This window comes from Anarhichas minor, unplaced genomic scaffold (assembly GCF_050575085.1).
Source record: "Anarhichas minor isolate MPS153535 unplaced genomic scaffold, ASM5057508v1 ptg000049l, whole genome shotgun sequence".
Classification (NCBI taxonomy): Eukaryota; Metazoa; Chordata; class Actinopteri; order Perciformes; family Anarhichadidae; genus Anarhichas; species Anarhichas minor.
In genome coordinates, this window is record NW_027466495.1 from 1,861,881 (window position 1) to 1,883,464 (window position 21,584).

At 41.2% G+C, this 21,584-nt stretch overlaps 1 protein-coding gene across 2 annotated transcripts in view; it reads left to right on the forward strand.

The window, feature by feature from the left end:
• Window positions 1-508: 508 nt before the first annotated feature.
• The window catches only part of mpdz (multiple PDZ domain crumbs cell polarity complex component), a 45,332-nt gene continuing 24,256 nt past the window's right edge, over window positions 509-21,584 (forward strand). The window contains exons 1-19 of one of the 2 annotated variants that reach the window (XM_076112429.1): window positions 509-934; window positions 3,402-3,487; window positions 5,601-5,767; window positions 8,117-8,278; window positions 8,589-8,728; window positions 9,134-9,347; window positions 9,484-9,606; window positions 9,898-10,095; window positions 10,641-10,743; window positions 11,337-11,425; window positions 11,936-12,158; window positions 14,016-14,102; window positions 14,392-14,471; window positions 14,688-14,834; window positions 15,147-15,317; window positions 16,052-16,237; window positions 16,683-16,892; window positions 17,887-18,045; window positions 18,312-18,464. In XM_076112429.1, the coding sequence (XP_075968544.1) occupies window positions 3,472-3,487; window positions 5,601-5,767; window positions 8,117-8,278; window positions 8,589-8,728; window positions 9,134-9,347; window positions 9,484-9,606; window positions 9,898-10,095; window positions 10,641-10,743; window positions 11,337-11,425; window positions 11,936-12,158; window positions 14,016-14,102; window positions 14,392-14,471; window positions 14,688-14,834; window positions 15,147-15,317; window positions 16,052-16,237; window positions 16,683-16,892; window positions 17,887-18,045; window positions 18,312-18,464 (2,628 nt within the window). In that variant the 5' untranslated portion in view covers window positions 509-934; window positions 3,402-3,471. The remainder of the gene's footprint in view (window positions 935-3,401; window positions 3,488-5,600; window positions 5,768-8,116; window positions 8,279-8,588; window positions 8,729-9,133; window positions 9,348-9,483; window positions 9,607-9,897; window positions 10,096-10,640; window positions 10,744-11,336; window positions 11,426-11,935; window positions 12,159-14,015; window positions 14,103-14,391; window positions 14,472-14,687; window positions 14,835-15,146; window positions 15,318-16,051; window positions 16,238-16,682; window positions 16,893-17,886; window positions 18,046-18,311; window positions 18,465-21,584) is intronic. The other variant, XM_076112430.1, reaches the window with a different exon arrangement.

Genomic DNA, 21,584 nt, shown 5'->3' on the forward strand with positions numbered 1-21,584 from the left:
GCATGGTTTTGACATTTTGTCTTACAAACCTGCGTGTTAAAAAGTTATCCTTAAAAGGTTAACTTTAATGAAATTCACCAATCCATCAGTGCCAACAGTGCAAACTACAGCAGAACACTGCTTACAGAGCTAACTGTGTTAACCTGAGGGGAAACCGGAGGGTGGGTTCGGTCGGTTTTATCAGCTTGAAACCGCTGCATGAGCGCAGGGGCTGAGCGGTGGACGCAAGCCAACCGGTGGGGCATGCACACATGCACTCACGTTCACTAACAGACACGCACGGCCAGTTTGCTGCTATATATCAATGCTCTAAATATTGCACAGAGTACCTTTTAAGTGCACACTGCTGACTACAATATTTCATCTAGGGCCCCTGGGTGCCTTGGGCCATGGGGAAGTAAGCCATTTGGTAAACCAGCAGTCTTGGTGACAGGTATACAAGTTAGATGTTTATATCTCAGTTTATTACTGCTTGTGCTTAAACTGAGCTGTGCAAATTAAAAGACACTGATGTGCATTAGGTAGAAAGCAGAGATGGAGAGACTGTGAGAAACTCCGCAGTGATATTTACTATCCTTCAGCACTATAGGTGGAAAAAAAAATCTGCTCTGAATATTAAATAAATTTGATCACAAACATCCAATATCCACGTTAGTTAAAACATTCCAGTTTGGGAAAAGCATTGACAAGCATGGCCTTGTTCAGCACTGGAGCTGGCACACAGGCCCAACGTCTCAGGCCTTGGGCCACCAGCAAGCGGCGCTTCTGTCCCAGCTCAGCGCTCTGTGCTCCGCTATCGCCGAAAATGTCCATAGAGGATCGAGTTACACTACGCCCCATCTTTAAGCCCCAGTCAGTGGCAGTGCGCCGTTAGCCGCAGGACAACAAGAGGATAGGATACCGGCGGCCGGGACGGTAAACGCTCCACACTCATGTAAGTGGCTATTTTCTGACATGTTTCGCTCGAGGAAATGTTATTGAAGATTTTTTTTTTTTTTAAATACAACAACAACTTCAGCTTCGGCAAGAGTCGTTTTGCAAGCTACAATGTTGCTAATGAGAGGGGAAATATTCGGAGACGCCTGTTGTCGCGGTGGTGTACTAAAACAAGAAAGACGGGATTAAAATAGCTTTTAGTGTTTCTTTTCAAACTGAAACTATATCCCGCCCCTGTAAGTAACCACCGTGGGCGTTTTTTTTTTGCAAACCCAAAACCAGCAATACTGTGCAACTTCTTCACCGTCTCCCTCTCGGAAGCCTGTTGCTGTGCTCCCTGGATGAGATGGGAAGGAGGAGGAGGAGTTGAGAAAAGCGGATTGTCCCGAACGCTTTGGCGACTTTATTCAAAAATACGAGCAATACCTGACTGGATTTACACATACTTCTATCGAAGCAAGCGCTTTATTCAGATTAATACATGTTAAATGGGTATACGTTCTCGGCCGCCGTTTCCTATTGTTTTGGAGAAGAGCTGCACGATAACGTGACAACGCCGTTATTAGCTATTTGTGGCCACCGCAAAGCTCACGCATGACTTCACCAACGACTATTTTCGGAGGATAAATGCCGCCGTAAAGCTCCCGTTGTTGTTATTTTTGGTTGAAGTCCACCGTGTAACAGGAGCTAATTAGTTCCGTAGGCCTTCTGTGAATCATTACAAGCAACTGGATATGTGCAACCTAAAGAGTGAATCACTTCTGTCCTTGCTTAAGAATATGAACCATATACCTCCAATACATTTGAAAGGACAATGTGTTAGAGGTCCCTGAAAGCAACACCTATAATTATTAAAGCCATATTACTGTAATAGCATAAGAAAACATATAAACCCACTTACATAGACAGACTGCTAAAGCCCAAGACCACAATTGAAGCATTAGCCTGTATGAATTAATCAAAACTACGTTTATTTTTTACACCAGTACAACAAATGCATCCTATTAATTCATAGTTGTTGGATAAATAACATACACAGCGGCCACATACCACGCTTACAACATAAACAAACCAGTGCTGTGGTGATCCTGTTGCCACATGTACTGTAGCTATTCTATATATGGCTTTTAATTGTCTTACCAATCTCCTTTAATCGTGTAATGTCTCCCAGAGTCATGTCATGCTTGTAACAAAGCCACTACTAGTCGAGTGTGACGTTCCTAAGATGGGAGTTGATGGCCATGACAAAAACACCTTCATACGTTATCATTTGTCTTCAAAGGTGTGATGCTTCACTGATTCTTCTCTGATTCAAGCATGTGACAAATACGTGCACCACAAGTAATTAAATGGCAACATGTTTACGTGTATAGTCTACTGAACTGTCGCACAGTATATAAATCAGATGTATGACGTTACGGTGGGTCATGAAAGAATGAGGACCTTCAATATATCTTATATATATTTTGAGCCAAATAGTACAAAAGATAAAAGTCCATATAAACTTTGATTGTAAGAAGAAAAAAAATCTCTGGACTTGCAAAAAGAAGTCTGACTCTGTAGAAGTCTACGATAAAATGACCCTACTTCTCACTTGATTTATTACATCATATAAATCAAAACTGTGCTCCACCAACCAATGGGTGACGTCATGGTCACCGTGGTCTGTGGGGAATTCTTATGGGCATTTTTTACTATTTTCTGACATTTGGTAGATAACACAATTAGTTGATTAATTGAGAAAATAATCCGCAGATTAATATATGATAAAAAAAAATTATTGTTGCTGCACTGCTATCACGCAAGTAGGGTCTTAAAAGACTGCTGACTGGCAGCAGACATGTCGTGCATACCACTACTGCCAAAGTGCACTGAATGAATGTAAATTACAAATTGATGATCCATCAATAAGAGCATTAGTCAAATATACGGACACGAACAACCTACAGTAGATGTGTGCTTAAACAGACAGGCTACACCATTGCGCTGTGGACTGAGTAAATAGCCTACAGTTCTTCAGCACAATGGTTACTCTGTGATGTTATGATGAAGCATTTTTAAGAGATAAATATGGCCCTGATGGAATGGAAATAAATCCATTTTCTCTTTCATGTCGACTTTTTCGAGTAGAGAGGTTTCCAAGAGGCTGGTTCAGAGGAGAATGAGCTCTCCAGCTCTTACTTCCTGTTTGGATCAAGTGTGTTGTGGAAGTATACAAAAAAGGAATTTATGGCTTGCTATTCAGTTGTCTGGTTGTTAAAGCTGGTGTTGGCAACATTGGCGAAACCAGCAAGAGTAAGCACACATTTATGGGCTTATTACATTATATGTTAGAGCTTTGAATGCATTGATTACTGTCGGTCTATAATAAGAATTCCAACAAATATCCCAAAAAAGGTTTCTAAAGTACATTATCCATCCTAGCTGAAAGAAAAAGACCTAAAACAATGTGTTGTTCTTTGCAGGCCTTGAAAAAGGGGTACGTTTGAAATTGCTGTTGATGGGGAGAAACCGCATTCAACTGGAGTTCAAAATATGATAGAAACAATGGGTAAGTAATCACTTTTTTATACCAAATACTCAACTTATTTAAGATTCATCGCAACCATAATAAACTCGACAAACATGAAATATTGCCTCCACACACTAACTGTGCCTTTTATATATTTGAATCTTAATTTCTTAGATAAGTGTTTTTCTTGGAGAAGGGTTTAGTTTTGTCAATCGGGTGTCCATCTTTGTTGGCTCAGCATCCGTGTTTTGGCTTCTGCTGTGAGTTTCTCTCAACCAGAGTTAAGAGGCACTGGATTCAGTTCAAGGCGTGGGGGACCGCCAATGCTGCCATATCGGATTATGTTGCCATATACTTGATTGTTTGTTTGTCCCCATAGAGATGTATGTGTCCCAACTGTCAAACATGGAGCTAAATTGGTGCTTGCCAGCTTCTTTTGTTTAAAGCTACAATCAGTGTTCACTCTCAAGACTGGCATGTTGACCATATACTTACTGTATGTCCAACCAAGAGTACAGATGACTGTGGCGTCACATAGCAATAATTCAATATGATAATGATCAACTTTCAATGGAATTGTATTGTGATGAAATCCTTTATCAAGATATTGTGAATTATGTCATCTAAAGTGATAATAATAAGCACGTACTAACTCAAATTTCTCAGAAAATCAGATAAAACTCACTTCAATACACTTGTTTCCTTAATCTGATTACTATGTATTTGTCTGCATGCATATAAACACTCAGTGTAGAGCTGGAAATATTATTTCTTTCTCTATAATTTCACTCAAAACAGTTATGTTCATTAAATTGTTAATTAAATGAGAACATAATCAGTAGTTTTCATTTGTCAAGCATTACAAAATAGGCTTTACCTGAAAACATGCTATATCGTGACAGATACCGTTATGAAATGACTTACTATGGTGATGGAGGGTTTTGGCCATATCGCCCAGCCCTTGCTCCACACACACCTCCCTTTCCGCTAAACAGTTACAAATTGATCAATGGAGGGAAGTCATGATATTATTGGTTGAAATTGGAGGTACTAGCTTACATAAGCACACGTCATATTTTTGTTTTACAGGAAGAAAAGGTGATTGAATTAAAAATATAAAGAAATAGAGTTTTTGAAAGAAACAGTGTTTGCATATATTGTTACATAGGTGGACAATATGACCAAGGATAGGACCTCAAAGGCATTTAAAAAAATTTAATCTCAGTTTAAAATTATTTCTATTGAAGTTTTACCTCATACTAAAAATAAAGTGTATTTGAAAGTACAGAATTCAATATGAAATGTGATACTTTTTCAATGACTCCAACTAGGACTTATGCTCTGCTCCAGGACCACCCTGTCTTTTGGAACGCACGCAAATGCAAACAGATGGACACACACATACATGGCATGCTCGGGGGGGGGGGGGGGCGGCTCTTCATTATGCTAACTGAGGTGGGGGCAATGAAAATGATACAGGACAAGTGGCGAGCAGAAGAAAAAAAACAACTCGCTGAGACCCCAGTGTTATTGGCTTGTTTACGTCCTTTGTTCGAACAACAAAGCTTCTAAGTGCAAAAAGTGCTTCGGACCTTGTGCACGCCCTATTAGGTGTTAGTCACCGTTGGTGAGCTTCGGAAATTGCTTTATTTTTCTCCAGATGACGTTGGGCTGGCCCGTCCACACTAACAAGCCACTCTGGAGTTGCTCCATTGTGGGGCTTATGCTGGGTCCAGCAAGCAATCGGTGGAGGGGTCTGGTTCTTTTTTCTTTTACTGCCGATACCCATTCAATGCTCCCGTGAAACCCACCATTGACCCTCAAGGCAAAAAAAAAGGAAACATTTCTATGCTGAAGACATACGTGATGCGATGCGATTTCCTCCTTCCACCTTATTTACATGTCATTGTAAACATAAAGACATATGTTAAAATGGAATATGGTATATCTTATTCAAAATAAATTAAATTTAAATGAATACATGTGCCTATGTCCAAACACCCCTCCCGGTCTCACTATCTCTGCCCATGAACTGAAAAAGCCTCTGTCCTCATCACCTCTCTCCACCTCTATCTCCACCACGCCTGCTTCTCCCCGCGTCCACTCCTTCGATCCGGCCGGTGCTGTCACTGAAATATGCGATGGCTTGCAGATACACAGCGTGCCTTGCAGGCGGTGGAGCGTCTCCAGGCCAAACTGAAGGAGCGGGGGGAGGTGCCCACCGAGGAGAAGCTCAGCCTGCTCAAATCAGTGCTCCAGAGCCCCCTCTTCCACCAGATCCTGGCCTTGCAGAAGTCTGTCCAGCATCTCAGAGACCAGGTAAACTGAAAATGATGTCATGGTATGCACTTTTTGTCCAGGTATTCATAATAATCCAATAAGCACGACTACAGGACTATTTAATCTATTACAAGTTTTAACAAACAATGCAGTATTCATTGTTTTAAGCCTCACCGGGCCTTTGAGACTGTGAACATGTTCAATTAGAATGACAATGCTGCATACAAATGAGTGATGCCGGGTTCCCAGGGTTCCAAGGCCCCGTGGAAGGTTATGGTCATTTAGAGTTCTGCGTCGTCAGTATATGAGTACAAATGGCCAAAATGCCAGATGGCAGCATCATACTTTGCTAGCACAGAAGTAATATAAACAGAAGTGGTCATGTTTAATGATGAATAAGAGCTTGTCCGTCTATTTTTTATTATCATGATGTTGGATGAGCTGGGGCTGAGGCAGGGGTAATATAAAGTGACAGGCATAGCTCTTGTGTTGGTGTCGACAAGTGCTGGAGTCTTGCATACAATGTAAACAAACTTAAACCGTTGCATTACCTGTATTATACATAATATTTTCAATGCCCTCCACAATTGCCAGTGCCTTTATCTCTTCCCGTTCCCTGGGTGACCTCACTGATTCTGTTTTTGGCTCACCCCCCACCCCCTTAAATCCCCCATCCCCAATAGTGTTGCTGCTGTGGCCAAATTGCTGTCAGGGTTCACACGAGCCAGAAATAATATGGGTGCACGAGCAGAGATACTTGGTCTAAGTCAGGAACTCTTTTTCAAGCTGATTCTCTCCATGGAGAATAGAACATTTGAGTGGAGGGAAAGAGCTCTTAAGTCACAGTGGAAAGGGGCCAGGGTAAGCGTTTCAGAAATACAGACGAAAATATTTCAGCTATGCAGTGGGAGGCAGGGATGCTCGAGCTTTTTTACCCCTTGTGGAATTTAGATTATAAAGGCCGTGCTGGCATTTTTGTGTGCTGGTGATTCAGCTTATTTCAAAAGAGGTACATTCCGCCTACTGTATGTGCGCGTGTGTGTGAGTCTGTGTTTGCTGATGCATGCGTTTGTTTCACTAAGCAACATTTATCAAGCAGCCATTCATCACAAATTCCCTTCAGATTTTGGAATGGACCGATTCCATGTTGTTTAAAAACGATAAAGAGACACATCTCAGAATCTGCAACAAGCCAGCATTATGTTTTTATAGAGCTTCCAAACCCAACTGCACTTGTTTGTCCCCCTTAAGCAGAACCAATTTGGAGAGAGGGTGTGTTTTGTTGTGAGACAAGAGCCACACACACACACTCTGTCTGTCTTCTGGCTCTGCTAGTTAGGCCTTGCACAGCCCATGTCGCTATGGCGACCAGGCCCCGCTCTCCAATGAGAAAGAGGCCACTGTATGAAGTGGGGCAGAAACAATTTCTTAAATGTGCAAGAACCAAACTGGAACTTTAATCCTCTTAGCCAGGCCCCAGCTAACAAAGCTCGTGCATGAGGACAGCAACTTAGCAGCATGCTATGCTGCGTTAGCTCGACCCATAGGGTTGTGTTTGCAGTCGCAGCACTAATGTGTCCTGTCCAATGCAGTTTGGACAGGACAGGGACTGCAGGGACTGTATTTAAAGGAGGCATAATTTACAGTACATGCTCCCGAAGCTGAAACTTGTGCAGTCAACTTCCCAAAAGGCAAATGCGGCAGTTCACAAGGACAGCTTTAGCTCGGCGATGCCATATGCCAAATGGAGTGTTTATGAAATGATCGCTGTGTGCTATATCCGTCCTTTTAAATCCAGTTCAGATGGCCATAAACATTATGCCCTTTGGCTAATGAAATTGAAAAAACCCGGTTTTATGTAGTTGTCTCGTTCATGTAATTCATCTGTCACACAAGTAAAGTCATTGCAGTAATTAAAAGCAAAGCCTGGTAAGGCATCCAGATGGCCAGTGATGCTTTCCCCCCCACCATCATAGAAATATTGTATTTGGAGCCTACTAGTGATTGTTGGAACATCAGCTAAGAGCCATTATACCCTGAAGGATTAGGCTGCCATAGATCCAGCTAATCATTGTGGGATAACAAACTATCCGTCATCCCAGTGGTTTAGACACCCGGACTTCAGCGTTTTGGTGTCTCAAATTAAACTTGCTGAATGCTTACGTCCACAGGAGGAATAAATCATGATGATTTTTGGTGGGCTTTTAACTGTCTTTGGCTGGATTATCGCCAGTAATTGCTGCTCTCTGCAGGTGCATTTTTGCTGAAATTCAACCGACAACATCACATTTATATTTAGTTATTTAGTTGAAAATGCATATTAGAATAATAAGTCAGTGACACACCTGCAATTTCCAACGTGACACACTCCGTGTTTACTTTTTCCAGGAGAGTGTCCCAGTATCGAGTGGGAGTGACCTCAGCGATCACGATGCAGCAGTCAAACCCAATGGCGGCCATGTTGCCATCTCAGACGTATCAGCTTCTACACTCATCAATGGCAAGACCTCATGTGACGAATTTGAACAGCTTGTTAACGCCATGGCGCAGGTATGGACGACTGTAAAGCCAAAGCAATCATTGTGCAGTTCATTTTAACACACACACAAAAGTCAGCACCTCATCTCTAAGCAGGTAGATTTTCTTGATTAGGTCTTTCTTCACTCAAACCAAATATCCGAAGACAGTGAAAGAGGAGAAGTACAGGCTGCACACTGCGTTCTTTTCTCTTGAGGCACTTCAAATAGACTTCTAAAGGCAGCCTGCAGCTTTGATGCTTCAGTGAATCAGCACAGAGCCAAATTGTATGGATACTGTATGTGTATATATATATGTGTGTGTGTGTGTGTGTACGACCCAGGGGCGCTGCGTGACTCAAGTGGACCTACAAAAGCCAGAATCAGGAGGTCTCGGCTTCAGCGTGGTGGGCCTAAAGAGCGAGAACCGAGGAGAGCTCGGCATCTTCATCCAGGAAATTCAACCAGGAAGTGTGGCTGACTGGTATGTGAGACCCAACATTCCATTCTTCAAAGATTAAAATCGTATCCTGACGAAGTCAACATTCCAGAAAATGTTTCAACATTTTGGCCATTTGTTGAAGAATTAAAGATTTGAGAAGTTAATTTCAGACAGTCGGGGACTTATACAGATGTTCTGGAATATTTCAAAATGGCCTATTTTACTAGAAATGAAAATGAAGTTTTTACAACTTTTTTTAAATTATTTTTTGCGAAGTCTGTGACTTTGAGATGTTTTCTTCAAATTCAAACCTTTCATTACATTAATGTTACTCAAATAAGAACATAATATGAAATAATTAGATATCAGAGGCTTTGACACCATTTAGCGTACCATACCCCTCTCTCTCCCTCACTGCGACACTCCATGCTACTTTCCCCCCCACAGTGATGGGAAGCTCAAAGAAGCTGACCAGATCCTAGCCATCAACGGCCAGCTCCTGGACCAGAGAGTGACCCACCAGCAGGCTATAGGAATCCTGCAGAGTGCGCCAGAGAGGGTGCAGCTCGCTGTGGCTAGAGGACCAATACCTCAGCTGGTCAGTCCTGCGGTGTCCCGCACGCCCTCGGCTGCCAGTACGCTGTCAGCCAGCTCCAGTGCGGTAAAGATACACTCTCACACGAATGTCATGAATAAAAACTTGCATTTGCACGCCCCCAACTTGCAAATATTGAAAACAAAAATTGCGCAAACAGAATTCTTTCGCTTTATTGATTCTTGTCTTTTGCTACGCCTAGTGGCAGCACTTGGAAACGATTGAGCTGGTTAACGATGGCACTGGACTTGGCTTCGGTATTGTGGGAGGAAAGACCACTGGGGTTATTGTCAAAACCATCCTTCCTGGAGGCATAGCTGATCAGGTGATTGCATTAATGCCTCCCTACTTTCTTTGGGAATTTGCTTTCAGAGTGTTGAGCCTTGTTAATAGTTGTTTATACAGTGTTTGCCATAAAATGGCTTTTTTTTTTGTATTTTATGACACTTTCAATGTTCCAGAGAGATGGCTCTTGTCAGTTAGGTATAATGAGAATTGCAAGCAAGCACATAATTAACTGTCACTCTTGTCTTTTGTTTGGTAGCGATAGTGTCATTATGGGTTCTATTGAAGCTACACAGACTAAGTCAGAAAACATACTTTTTTTCTACCGCAGGATGGCCGCCTGCGCAGTGGGGACCACATCCTGAGGATCGGAGACACTGACCTGTACGGCATGGGCAGCGAGCAGGTGGCCCAGGTCCTCAGGCAGTGTGGTGACAGGGTGAAGCTGGTGGTTACCAGGGGTCCTGTGGATGAGAACCCCTCCCTCTCTGCTGTCATGCCCGTGGTGCTCCCCACTGTCAATGAACAGGTAAGAACCAAAAAGACGGCAGAAAATTGATTCAAATTCTTACAATGTGGAAAATGTGTCACATTGAAATTGGTTGAAATATTTGGAGTATCAGTATAGTAAGTGGTCAGAAAGCAGTTGCTCTGTAACAAATAGTCAAGATGACGATTCAGAGCTCAAGTTCAGGTCTGTCATCTCCAGTTCTATCCTCTCTGACCTCGACGGCCCTGAATGAATGGAATTGAAGAAATAGCAGGTTGCCTGTGACTCACACACCGCAGAGCAGATGTTTCAAAAGCAGCGATTTCATGGCTACTCAGTGCTCAACCCTATTTAAACATGAATAAAATGTAGTGACTCACTATAGGACTGACATCATACCCTTTGTATTGCACATATTAGCTGTGAACAGGTTCAGAGCGCTGAAAAAAAGGTATTTTGCTGCCCATGTGGTGCAGTCAGATGCCATGATTTGCTTTTCTACTGTTGTCAAATGTATCATCCTTTACTTTCATCTTGTTATCAGTGGATGTTGACCTGTCCCTTACCATTCATCTTTTTCACAGGGCTACGAGGAAGAGGAGGACGAAGCATTTGATGTGAGCCTTACCAAGAACACCCAGGGACTGGGGATCACTATTGCTGGCTATGTTGGAGATAAAAATGCAGGTGAGAAATGGCAGCCTTCCCTTTTCAGAGTAGATGACCCTTTCAATTAAAGTGTCATATTGGAGTTTAATTGCCTCCGCGCTTCACTAAATACTCGTATAAGTTGCAATGATGAATTCATTCTCGCCTATAATCACTGGATCAAGCGTGGAATATGAAAGCGGTTGCTGGTTGTGATGAACCCGGTATTAACATCCAGGTCTACAGAGTGTTTCAGCATTTTTTTAACAGCTGATTGTTTTTGAGTGAATCGCAGACTTCATATTTTCACTTTTATAAAATGTAGCAATAAGCTACAATACAATGGGACCACAGACAGCCTGTTATTAAAGCTGTGATATTTATTGAATTGACTATTGAATGGCCTTGCATTATTAAAAGTCTATGTTTTTCAAGGTTAGCTCAAGTGCACTGGGTTCATCACGTCATTTTTTACGAGTTGTGTACTGTGATATTTAAACATGCTCACTAACCCTGACTTTGAACATCAAATGAAACATCTGTTTGCTTTTTCTCCTCGGCTCCTAATGTCATGATTCATGGTTATGTTCTTCCATCTCTTAAATTTTTCTGTTCTTGGTCTGACTCCTCAGAGCCCTCTGGCATTTTTGTTAAGAGCATAACAAAAGACAGTGCCGTAGATCAAGATGGCCGTATTCATGTTGGAGACCAGATAATAGCTGTAAGTATCAATTATGCTCTTTGCAGCTATTAGTATTTTCTCTGTCTTCAGTGGCATGAGGCAACAAATGCAGTGAATGTTTAATATAATCTATTATAGTAATCACATTTAATCAATGGAGGGAAATTCTGAGATGCATAATGACTAATTCACAATTAACTGATTCATAAAAGTGTTTTTTTTCCCCCCGTGACTGAATATAAGACTTGAATTAGCACACTGAGCAATTCAGTTTTTTCATTTCATTACTTCAGGACATTAACAACGAAGTGTAATTTCTTGCATCATTTGAAACACGAGTTGACGTTGCCCTTTGTTTTCTAAAGTTCTCACAAACTCTTGTCTGCAGTGGTGTATTGGTGTTCATGTGCGCCTCATGTGTGCACTCGGTTTCTACTCTTCCACTTCTATCAAACAAGAATATAAATGTCGATTCACACTCACAATGTCAGCACAAGCTGTTCAGGCCCTTGTTTAATCCATGGGCTCACAAATGATCGCCCTCTGCAGGTGGATTGCGTAAACATCCAGGGATACACCAATCAGCAGGCAGTGGAAGTGCTCAGACACACAGGCCAGACAGTCCACCTTAAGCTGATCCAGCGGGGCTTCAGGCCTGAGGAGATCCCCCCTAATGTGGCCCCCGTTGTCACCGTCCTGCCCCCTTCCACCACCACTGTCGTCATGATGGAGCTGGAGCTGGAGAAGAACAAGGCCGAGGAGGCTGCTCAAGGTAGGAAGGATGAAGTGAGAGAAATTTAATGAGGACAGACGAAAAACCCATTCCCTGTTGCTCATCACCCTGTCAAAAAGAAGTTGTCATTTGATATGCAAATGTGTCTCAGACAGGAGGTTTTATGATGCAGTAACGAGTGACTCCAAATGGAAATTTCCGTCACTTTTATCAATATAGTTAAAATACAGAAACAGAATATTTTCCTGCTGCATATAAAAACACTGACTTGAGTTGCACTGAAAGGGAGTCCAAATTGATGTCAACATTGTGATTTATTAGAGAATGAGAAAAGTGGCCTTCTACTGAATATGCAGCAGGTGTCTTTATTTTTTGACAGACGTATATATTTGTTAATATTTTTGATTGAATATTTGACACCGATCTTAATACTGAAAAAAACCCGATTACGTTTTGCCTGTTAGAGGACTCCTCTTAATAATAGCAATGTAATGAGTATGCCCACATCATTGGCCATCTTCCCTTCCTAAGAAAGTGAAATGCACTCATTAGTAATTATCACTGACAAAGGCTAAGAGGACAAAACTATTCTCTCAGACATGTAAACACATAATCAAACAATTCCTGTCAGATCCTACCCGTCTCATTCGTTGTTATACTGCACAGGCTGAACTGACCCAACAACCACATTTCTAAAGAAAGAACCCAAAGCTTTCCATCATGTTGTTTCGACCCTGAACTATATCCAATAATAAATCAGCATGTGATGCCCAACGTTTGACAGGGTATCCACACAGCTAAGACATTGACAATTGAGTTACAACTGAGGTCTGCATGTGTGTGCTGGTATCTATCATGTACTTCTTTTTAAAATGGCTTTTTTTTCCCCCTCGCATTATTTACGATGTTTCCATTAAACAAGACAGACAAGAGAGTAAACAGAAAGATTCTCGTCCCCAGTCCTGACAGGACCTCCAGGCCACTACAGAAGCAGGAAAAGCAACTTGCATGAGTTGTGCCAATAGTGATAGATGGAGCGTGAAAGTGATTCGATCTGGCAACAGGAAGTTCTAGCCCAAAAAACCTGCAGAAAAACTAGCAGCCAGAAGCCGACAAGACCGAGAGGGTCAGGATTGTCTTGGCTGCTGTGAAACCAGCACTTTTGAGTATTACAGATAATAAAAAGGACTACATCAGTAGCATATATGATGTTATGTCCCTGGAGCTCCCTTGTTATAAACACAGAATAGTTTGGTGAGTAAGAACATATTTGAGCTAATTTACTGGGCATGGTATCACAAGTTTGATGAAAGTTGGAACGGGTCATTTAATGGTTGGGATTAACAAAATGAATTAATGACACACTTAAATTGTTGTCAAGTCAGTGTTAAGGTTGTTGAGCTCCTTCTTGCGTACCATGAGCTAGCATTAGTTTTTATGTTCGCACTTAAACGGTGCCGATGAACAGTGTAAACCGTGGCTTTCTCGGGCGCATGGGTCGTCATTTCATGGGCGACCACTTTGGTGCCCTGTGGAACTCCAAAGACATAAACCGTGGCAATAAGTTGTAAAAAAAAAAAGTACCAGGGTCATTAAACAGATGTTTGAAGTACTGGAACGTTTAGAATCAGCCATTATGGATAACATCAGCAAGAGCACGTAACCCTTCTTCAGACCAATAAGGAAATTAGTTAGGTGGGTGATCGTCATTATAAAAAGAGTAGGAGATGCTCAAACTATTTTGGAAGAATAAAGTAGTATCAAATATAAAGACAGTATTTGAAATATGCTGTTAGTGGAAAATAGATGTTTTTTTCAAGTGGCTGTCTCTACTGTCATGTGTCTGTGTCGCTTGCCCACTTCCGTCTGTCTCACTATTCATTGTGTGTTTTACAGTCACCGCAGATGAAAAGCCGCCCCAGACGAAGAGTGAAGGATCTGATGTCAGCCCAGCCGCGGATCAGCTTACAGAAGACAAACATGGTAGGGGCTCGGAGGCAGGGATTCCTCTTTAAGTACACCAGCAGAGATACTGGGCACACGTCCGACAGATAAGGGTTACGGTCGTCAGGAACACACTGACTAGCAAAACACACGGTGAGGTAATCCCGAGATGAAAAGTTTTTGTTTCAGAAGGTCTGATCTTGAAGTCAACATAAGTACTTTGCAAATAGTTCGAAATGTATTTCGCTTTGCTGGCTGTCGAATCGTTGATGGCAAACTTGCCTTTGATGTTGTTTTGTGTATTCATACTTTTGTCTTGTTATCCAAGGGATGGAGCTAACACCCTTTGAAGAGGAGGATCTCATGAAGAAGTGGCAAGAAATTCTGGGTCCAAGTAATGAAGTTGTTGTAAGTTTATTTTTCAAAGTGAATTCTTTTCTCTCATCCATCAGATATGTACTTGCCAGAACTTGGTTTCAGAGCATTTGCTTCATAATGGTAAACAGCTCAAAACTGGCATCTTAAAAAGAAGGATGACCTTAGTCGACAAACAAAATGAATTGAGTCATTAATACAATTTGTTTCATATGCTGGCTGAAATGTGACTTCTTGTTTCCCTAACAGGTGGCACAGGTGGAGAAGTTTAGTGAGAACAGTGGGCTGGGCATCAGTCTAGAAGCCAACAGTGGGCATCATTACATCCGCTCTGTTCTACCTGAGGGACCCGTTGGTCGCTGTGGCAAGCTGTTCAGTGGAGATGAACTGCTTGAGGTGTGCAGCCCCGAAATGAAAGAGAGCATTTCATTATCAACAGTGTAGACCTTTTCATATTGCATTTGCCATTTTTTGCCATTAACACTGATACGTTACTTTGATATAATACAAATACACATACCTGAGCTAAAAGGTGGCCAGAGACATGCCTCCATATGAATGCCAATGTTGCTCAGTGCCTGCTGGATGTGTAAACAGGCAACGGTTTGCTGACAAGAAAAATTAAAAAAATCAATCAACGCTGCTTTAAAAACCATTGCTACTGAACCAAGTTTTGAATGAAGCTAATATTAGCCTCTCCTTTTGTAGGTCAATGGTTTATCCCTGATTGGTGAAACCCACAAGGAAGTAGTCAGAATCTTGAAGGAGCTTCCACTTTGCGTAAACATGACATGCTGTAGGCCCGCCCCTCACCTGCAGACTGACATGGATGCTGTCCAACCAGAATCAGAGACTTTGTCAACAACATCACAATTAAAGGTACTGCATTTGCACTGCTGAACTACAGCAAATGTACTCCTATGTATTACTTTTTAAAATGTACATTTTTTGAAATTTCATAACGCATCATGACATAGAATGTGTCAAATATTGTTATGTTAAGAAAGAAACGTTGAGCAAGTGACTGAATGAGCTCATGGCTATAATCGTGCGGGGTATTGCAGCAGATGATGCTTATTAGTAGGTACGGAAACTCCCTGCATCCTTCTCGAAATGCAGTCATGTGAATCATGAAAAATGTTTCCCCGCCTCTGCATATTAACAAGGGAATATGATTGAGGAGCAATACTCCTGCAGTCCTCCTCCGTTATAACCCATCAACTGTTATTAGCTTAGCCGATGTGTCAATCGCTCCATTGGCTTTCCACATTGTCAACGATGATGGATAAAGACGTAACAATACACAGGGGAGGCTGAAAGTTTATTAAGACCAATTCTAGTGAAACCTCAGCAGCAGCAGCAGTAGCCAGCAACATTTGCTGGAGATATGAGACATCAAAAGCGGCTTCCCTTTGGGGACGGGGTTTTCATCTTTCCAGCTTTATCTGTGATAATGTACTACTAAGGCCCTGGCATCCCAAAGATATTTCCCTTTTATCTGCTGCCAGTAACCTGAGCCAGAGACACAACTAGAGGGTAGCGGTCTATGGGGTTGGGAGTTAAAGTGACGAAGGCATGCTGTTACATAGAGATTTTGGGATTTTGCTCTGCAGAAACAAATAGACCAGAGCAGCGTACTGGTTGCTGAAGACTCAGAGGTGAATGTAGCGGCAGCGGCACGGGATAATGTGACAGCGGAGACGATAGGATCTTCTTTGGCTATGTGGGAATTGGAGATCCAGAACATCGAGCTTGAAAAGGGAGAAGGGGGATTGGGATTCAGCATTCTGGACTACCAGGTGGGAAATCTTCCTGGGATTTATAGTTGTAACACCAACGTATTGGTACTTTTATAGATGTTGTATTTGTTACTATTTTACAACAAAGTATTTGTACATGTATATATGCTGTTGTATTTATTTCCATCATAAACATATGGAGCAGTAAATTCCGTCTCAAGGAAAGCGATACGTAACGTTTACGTAACGTTTAAATTCATACTCTTATGACATTTTTTATATCTTGGAGTATTGTTTTTTTTTTCATCCACATTTAAATGCTTCTTCTGACAGTCATGCAAGTATCTCCACAGAAAGAACATACTGTATCACGCTAACCTTACTTATTTAGGCCTTTGTATTCCTTGTGGAAGTTATATTACTCAACAAATAAATTTAATTCCCTGTAATAAAGGCTGTGATAGTTTACCTTCTTGTTCATTTTACCGGACCGGACTTGCCATAGGACCCACTGGACCCCGCCAAGACGGTGATCGTCATTCGCTCTCTGGTTCCCAGCGGTGTGGCCGAACAGGATGGCAGACTGTTGCCAGGAGACCGACTCATGTATGTTAACGCCACCAACCTAGAGAACGCCAACCTGGAGGACGCTGTCCAGGCCCTGAAGGGAGCCAACCTCGGCAAGGTCCAGATAGGAGTTGCCAAGCCACTGCCTGTAAGCATTAAACATAGTATTTTGTATTTGTATGTATCTGTTGGGGTTACTTCAAGTTTTATACATGTTGCGTTTTTGTCGTTTTGGTAAATCTTTCAGCATGTCGGGGATTCTTCACTGTGTGTATGCGAGGTTGTGAGTCAGGTTGTCTCTATATCATGTGACTCAGGATCTAGTTGTGAGGGTTCAGCTTACGAGGGCATGCATTTTTCATCCAGGAAAAAAAGAGTGGAGGTTGGCTGCATGGTGTAGCATTCCACCCGCTGCTCATTCAGAGGAGGCGACCAGCCTGAAATGCTCTGCGCCCTTTGTTTCATATATTATGTTATTGAATTTTCCAAGAACACATACCCTCTTGTACACTTAAACACACTCGGGCACCTGTCAAAATATTGGGTCGGTCGGTTCATCGCTCCAGGCCCCCTGTACTCTTCGTACGGGATGTTTCTCTCTGCAAAACTGCATTTTTCCAGCTTTAGAGCTACATTTCTCCTGTATTGAGTCTACACAGTGAGACATCTGGGCTGCCAAGGTTAGCTGGATTACAGAGCTGTAGGAAGCCTATATGTGGAATAATCCAACTCTCCTGCAGGACGTGGAATGTACCTCTGAGGGGTGTATTGGGGGTATTGCCTCTCAAAATTGAGTCTGACAGTGTGCATTCTTGGTTTTCTTATATCTACCCAGGCTGCATGCTTTACAAAATCAATATCAGGAGCTAACACGAAAGAAAACACACTTTATTTTAAGAAGTAATTCAAAGAGTCATGAATGTGCCGTTATGAGCTATTTCTCTGTTTGAACACTTGTGCACCAAGATCAATATTAAACTCCAGAATAAGTGTATTCAAATCTGAGTAACTTCTAACATCTAACACCATTTTCATTTCATACTAATTTATTTGTACTTGATTTGGTCACAAAAATAAATAAAATCAAAAATCTAATTACAATGAAGCTTGGAGACACTGAAAGAATTTCTCCACTTTCCTAGGGAATATGTGGATATTCCCACTCTCCACACCCATATGGTGAGCAGGAAATTACTTCATCATCCACCATCCATTCATTTGACTTCATAAATATTTGGGTTGAAGAAGGAGAGGAAGAAGGACTGACTGAGGGCATCGTTTACCGAGCAGAGCCTGCATTGGTTAGTTAGCTTTTGGGAAAACATGTGATATTTGCTTCTGCCTAATTTTACCAAGAGAGGTCTGTTTGTTTTGTAGTCATGCATAGAGTTGTCTTATATAAGCATTATCCTGACAAATAGATTAAGGGATTAATTAAGGGATACCTATATGTTGTATTTTGTAGCTGGAGAAGTTGTCTGTGCTTAGATAGTCCACCAAATTGATCAATATTTAAGGCCCGTCGAGTGTCCCCCGTTGGTTACGCTACTTCCATTCGTTATCACAGATTGACACCTGCGAAGCGGACCTGTCTGACGAAAAGGTGTTAGATCTTACTTACTCTGGGACAGAGGACGACACTTTCCAGGCATCCATGATTGCTCTTCATGGTAGCAGCTGCAGCGCAGACCTGGATTACCTGCACTCATCCACGCCCAAGGTAAGCAAGCACAGGAAATCCACAACTGAAACCGAAAGCACAGCTTGAAATCATCCTCTTATTTCATTAAATGGTGCTGCAACAGTAATTGCCCCTTTTTCACCATAGCTATACAATACAGCATGTAGTCATTTTTCTTTCTTTTGTTTTGCTAGCGAGAGTCAAAATGTCAGGAGAAGTGTTCATTTTCTCTTTGGTAAGGCAGAAACAACATTATTTGTTGTTATATGGGGCAGCATAGAGGAATCGACATGGGCCAGGACAACGTGGGGCATTTTATAGTGCTGGGGGATTGCACAAAACCGGTTTAAAATGTTTGTATGAGGTCAGACAGCTCAGTCTTCTTGTGAAGATGAACCGTTTCTTCGCCTAAAGCTCAAGAGAGAGAGGCAACAAGTCTGTTGATACATTTTAGAGGGACGACAGTGACAGCAAATGGTGGTACCAGCTTTTTTTTTCAGACTTGCTTGACAGTATCTAAGGTGATATTTTCTGAGGAATGTGAATGATTTCTTCTTTCAGGTCCACACCTACTGTATAAAGGTCAACTGTTTGTTAAAGGTCAAATGAGTGAGTCCACCAAGTCGGGGTCCAAGACACTGTCATTAAACCAGTGATGGCGATAGATTACAGCTCTGCTACTTGGAACTACTTTGAAGAGACTCATCCATGTGCTCGTGCATTGGTTGTTCTGTTCAAGACCATAGAAAAATATATTTGAAGTCTACTAAAAGGCACTCTAGTGTAATTTCTCCCTATAAGACTGTGCCCTTTTGAAACAACCAATTAGATACATTTCCCAGACCAAACCAGACCAATAATATAATTTCATACTATGAAATATTTTAATTTTTAAAGAAATTTAGAAAAAAAGTCATGGATTTAATGGCATCTTAAGCTTTATCTGGGTACGCCTTGAGTGTGAAAGTGAAAGTTTAATGTTTGAATAGTTTTTATGGTAATGACTTCATGTCATGTGTAATTAATTTTTAGAGATGCTCAAGGAGTGTTTTAGGAAACTGTTAAATATCTCTGCATGCTATAAATTGACTTGTACATACAGTATAGTCATGGGATTTACACATTTAAATACTATAGACCAGTGGTGTATACAGTACCCAAAAGCCATACTTGAGTAAAAGTAAAGATACCTTACTGGAAAATGACTCCAGTAAAAGTAAAAGTCACCTATTAGAATACTACTTGAGTAAAAGTCTTAAAGTATCTGATATTTATTGGACTTAAGTATCAAAAGTAATTTTCTGATATTAAATGTACTTAAGTATTGAAAGTAAAAGTACAAGTAAATGCTGTTAATAAAAAAGCAAAGGGTCAGAATTTTGAGAATTATGAAGTTTATTCTTTTAAGTGCTGTGGCACCATGACCAAGGACATGGAGCTGTGTTGACAATAATTGGGTTGGCTGTGATCCATCCAGGAGCAACAATGTTCAACATAATATATTGTACATAAGTATACTTTTGCATCTACGATGAATTTATCATCATAATTCTCCGAAAAGCAATATGACACTATGAAGGAGTTGTAACAGTGCGTTTATAAGTATCCTCATTCCGACTAGAGGATGTAGAGGGCAAATGCATAATATTATGTTCAGCAAAAAATATCCACTTGATGCATCAGGTCAGTGTTTAGAGAAAGGACACCTGCCTTGTAAACTCCTACGGGCCTGATTTGAACACAATAGGCAAAGGTTTTGCTCAAGCTGAATCTGCAATTGGGCGACTGCTACCATCATAACTCCATCTGATCATCCACAAAATGACTCAAATATCAAAACATGATCAATACTAAAGCAGCACCGAAAGTAACAACCCAGTCATTGCTTGAAACTGAAAAATGTCCTGTTCATCTTCAAAAGACAATTCTAATACAATGTAGCTTCTTTACATTCTATTAGAATGTAGAATGTAAAGAAGCTACAATGTAGCTTCTTTACATTCTACATTCTAATAGAATGTAGAATGTAGAATGTTTACATTCTACATTCTAATAGAATGTAGAATGTAAAGAAGCTACAGTGTATAGAATGATTCTATTGAAGTTATTCCTTTTTTAAATGTTTTAGACGAGTCACTAATCACTTTAAAAGAGTGATTAGAGCTGATTTAACTTACAGACATGAGATTGATCTTCTCATGTCACTCTCTTTATACAATGATATAAATTCATCCCCGTTTTATTGATATCTTACGAAAAGTTACTCCTCACTTTTCCTGCAAAAGTCCAGCAACATGAGTCTGTTTTCGCTTGTTACATGCATACTGTCTTTTCAAAATAAACGTCCATCTTCACAGGAAACAACTAATGTTTAAGCGATGAAACTACTTAGTTAGGTTTAGGAAAAGATCGTGGTTTGCGTTAAAATATCTACGGAAGTGGCGTTGCTTAAGTACGGAAGTCACGTCACAAATAAATCAACATTGGCTTCTCGTTTCACACACGGCACAAACTGCGGCCTCCTGGAGGAAACACCAGTGTTTGTTGGACCCATCCACCTCTCCTCATCCCACCCGTCCTGTGTGGAATTCTACTCGTGTAGTCGCTCGCTAGCTATAGCATATAGCATCCTGGGCATCACTGGGAATCTAAACACCGCGGCTTTGAGAGCGCTTGTTTTGCGCATTAACGTGATTAACCAATGATTTAACCTGCAAGCTAGGACCACTGATTCACCAAACCTGCTTGCTTGCAGTCTCTGTTCCACCACAGTCCCCGACGCTGGTCTCATGATTCATTTTGTTTCTAAAGATAGATTTGATTTTGTAGCGAGTAACGAAGGTTTCAGGGGAAATGTATCGGAGTCAAAGTATCAGTTTTCTTTGCAAAATGTAGTGAAGTAAAAGTAAAAGTCAACAGAAATATAAACAGTAAAGTAAAGTACAGATATCCAAAAAAACGACTTAAGTACAGTAACGAAGTATTTCTACTTTGTTACTATACACCACTGCTATAGACATACCATATACTATAGACACTATACTATAATACAGTGATTCCTAACTTATACATATACAAATAAAACTCTTGCCTGTAAATGTCTTTACTATTTTCGTACTTGCTGTACAGGAATAGCTGAATACCTTTAGTTGTGACAGA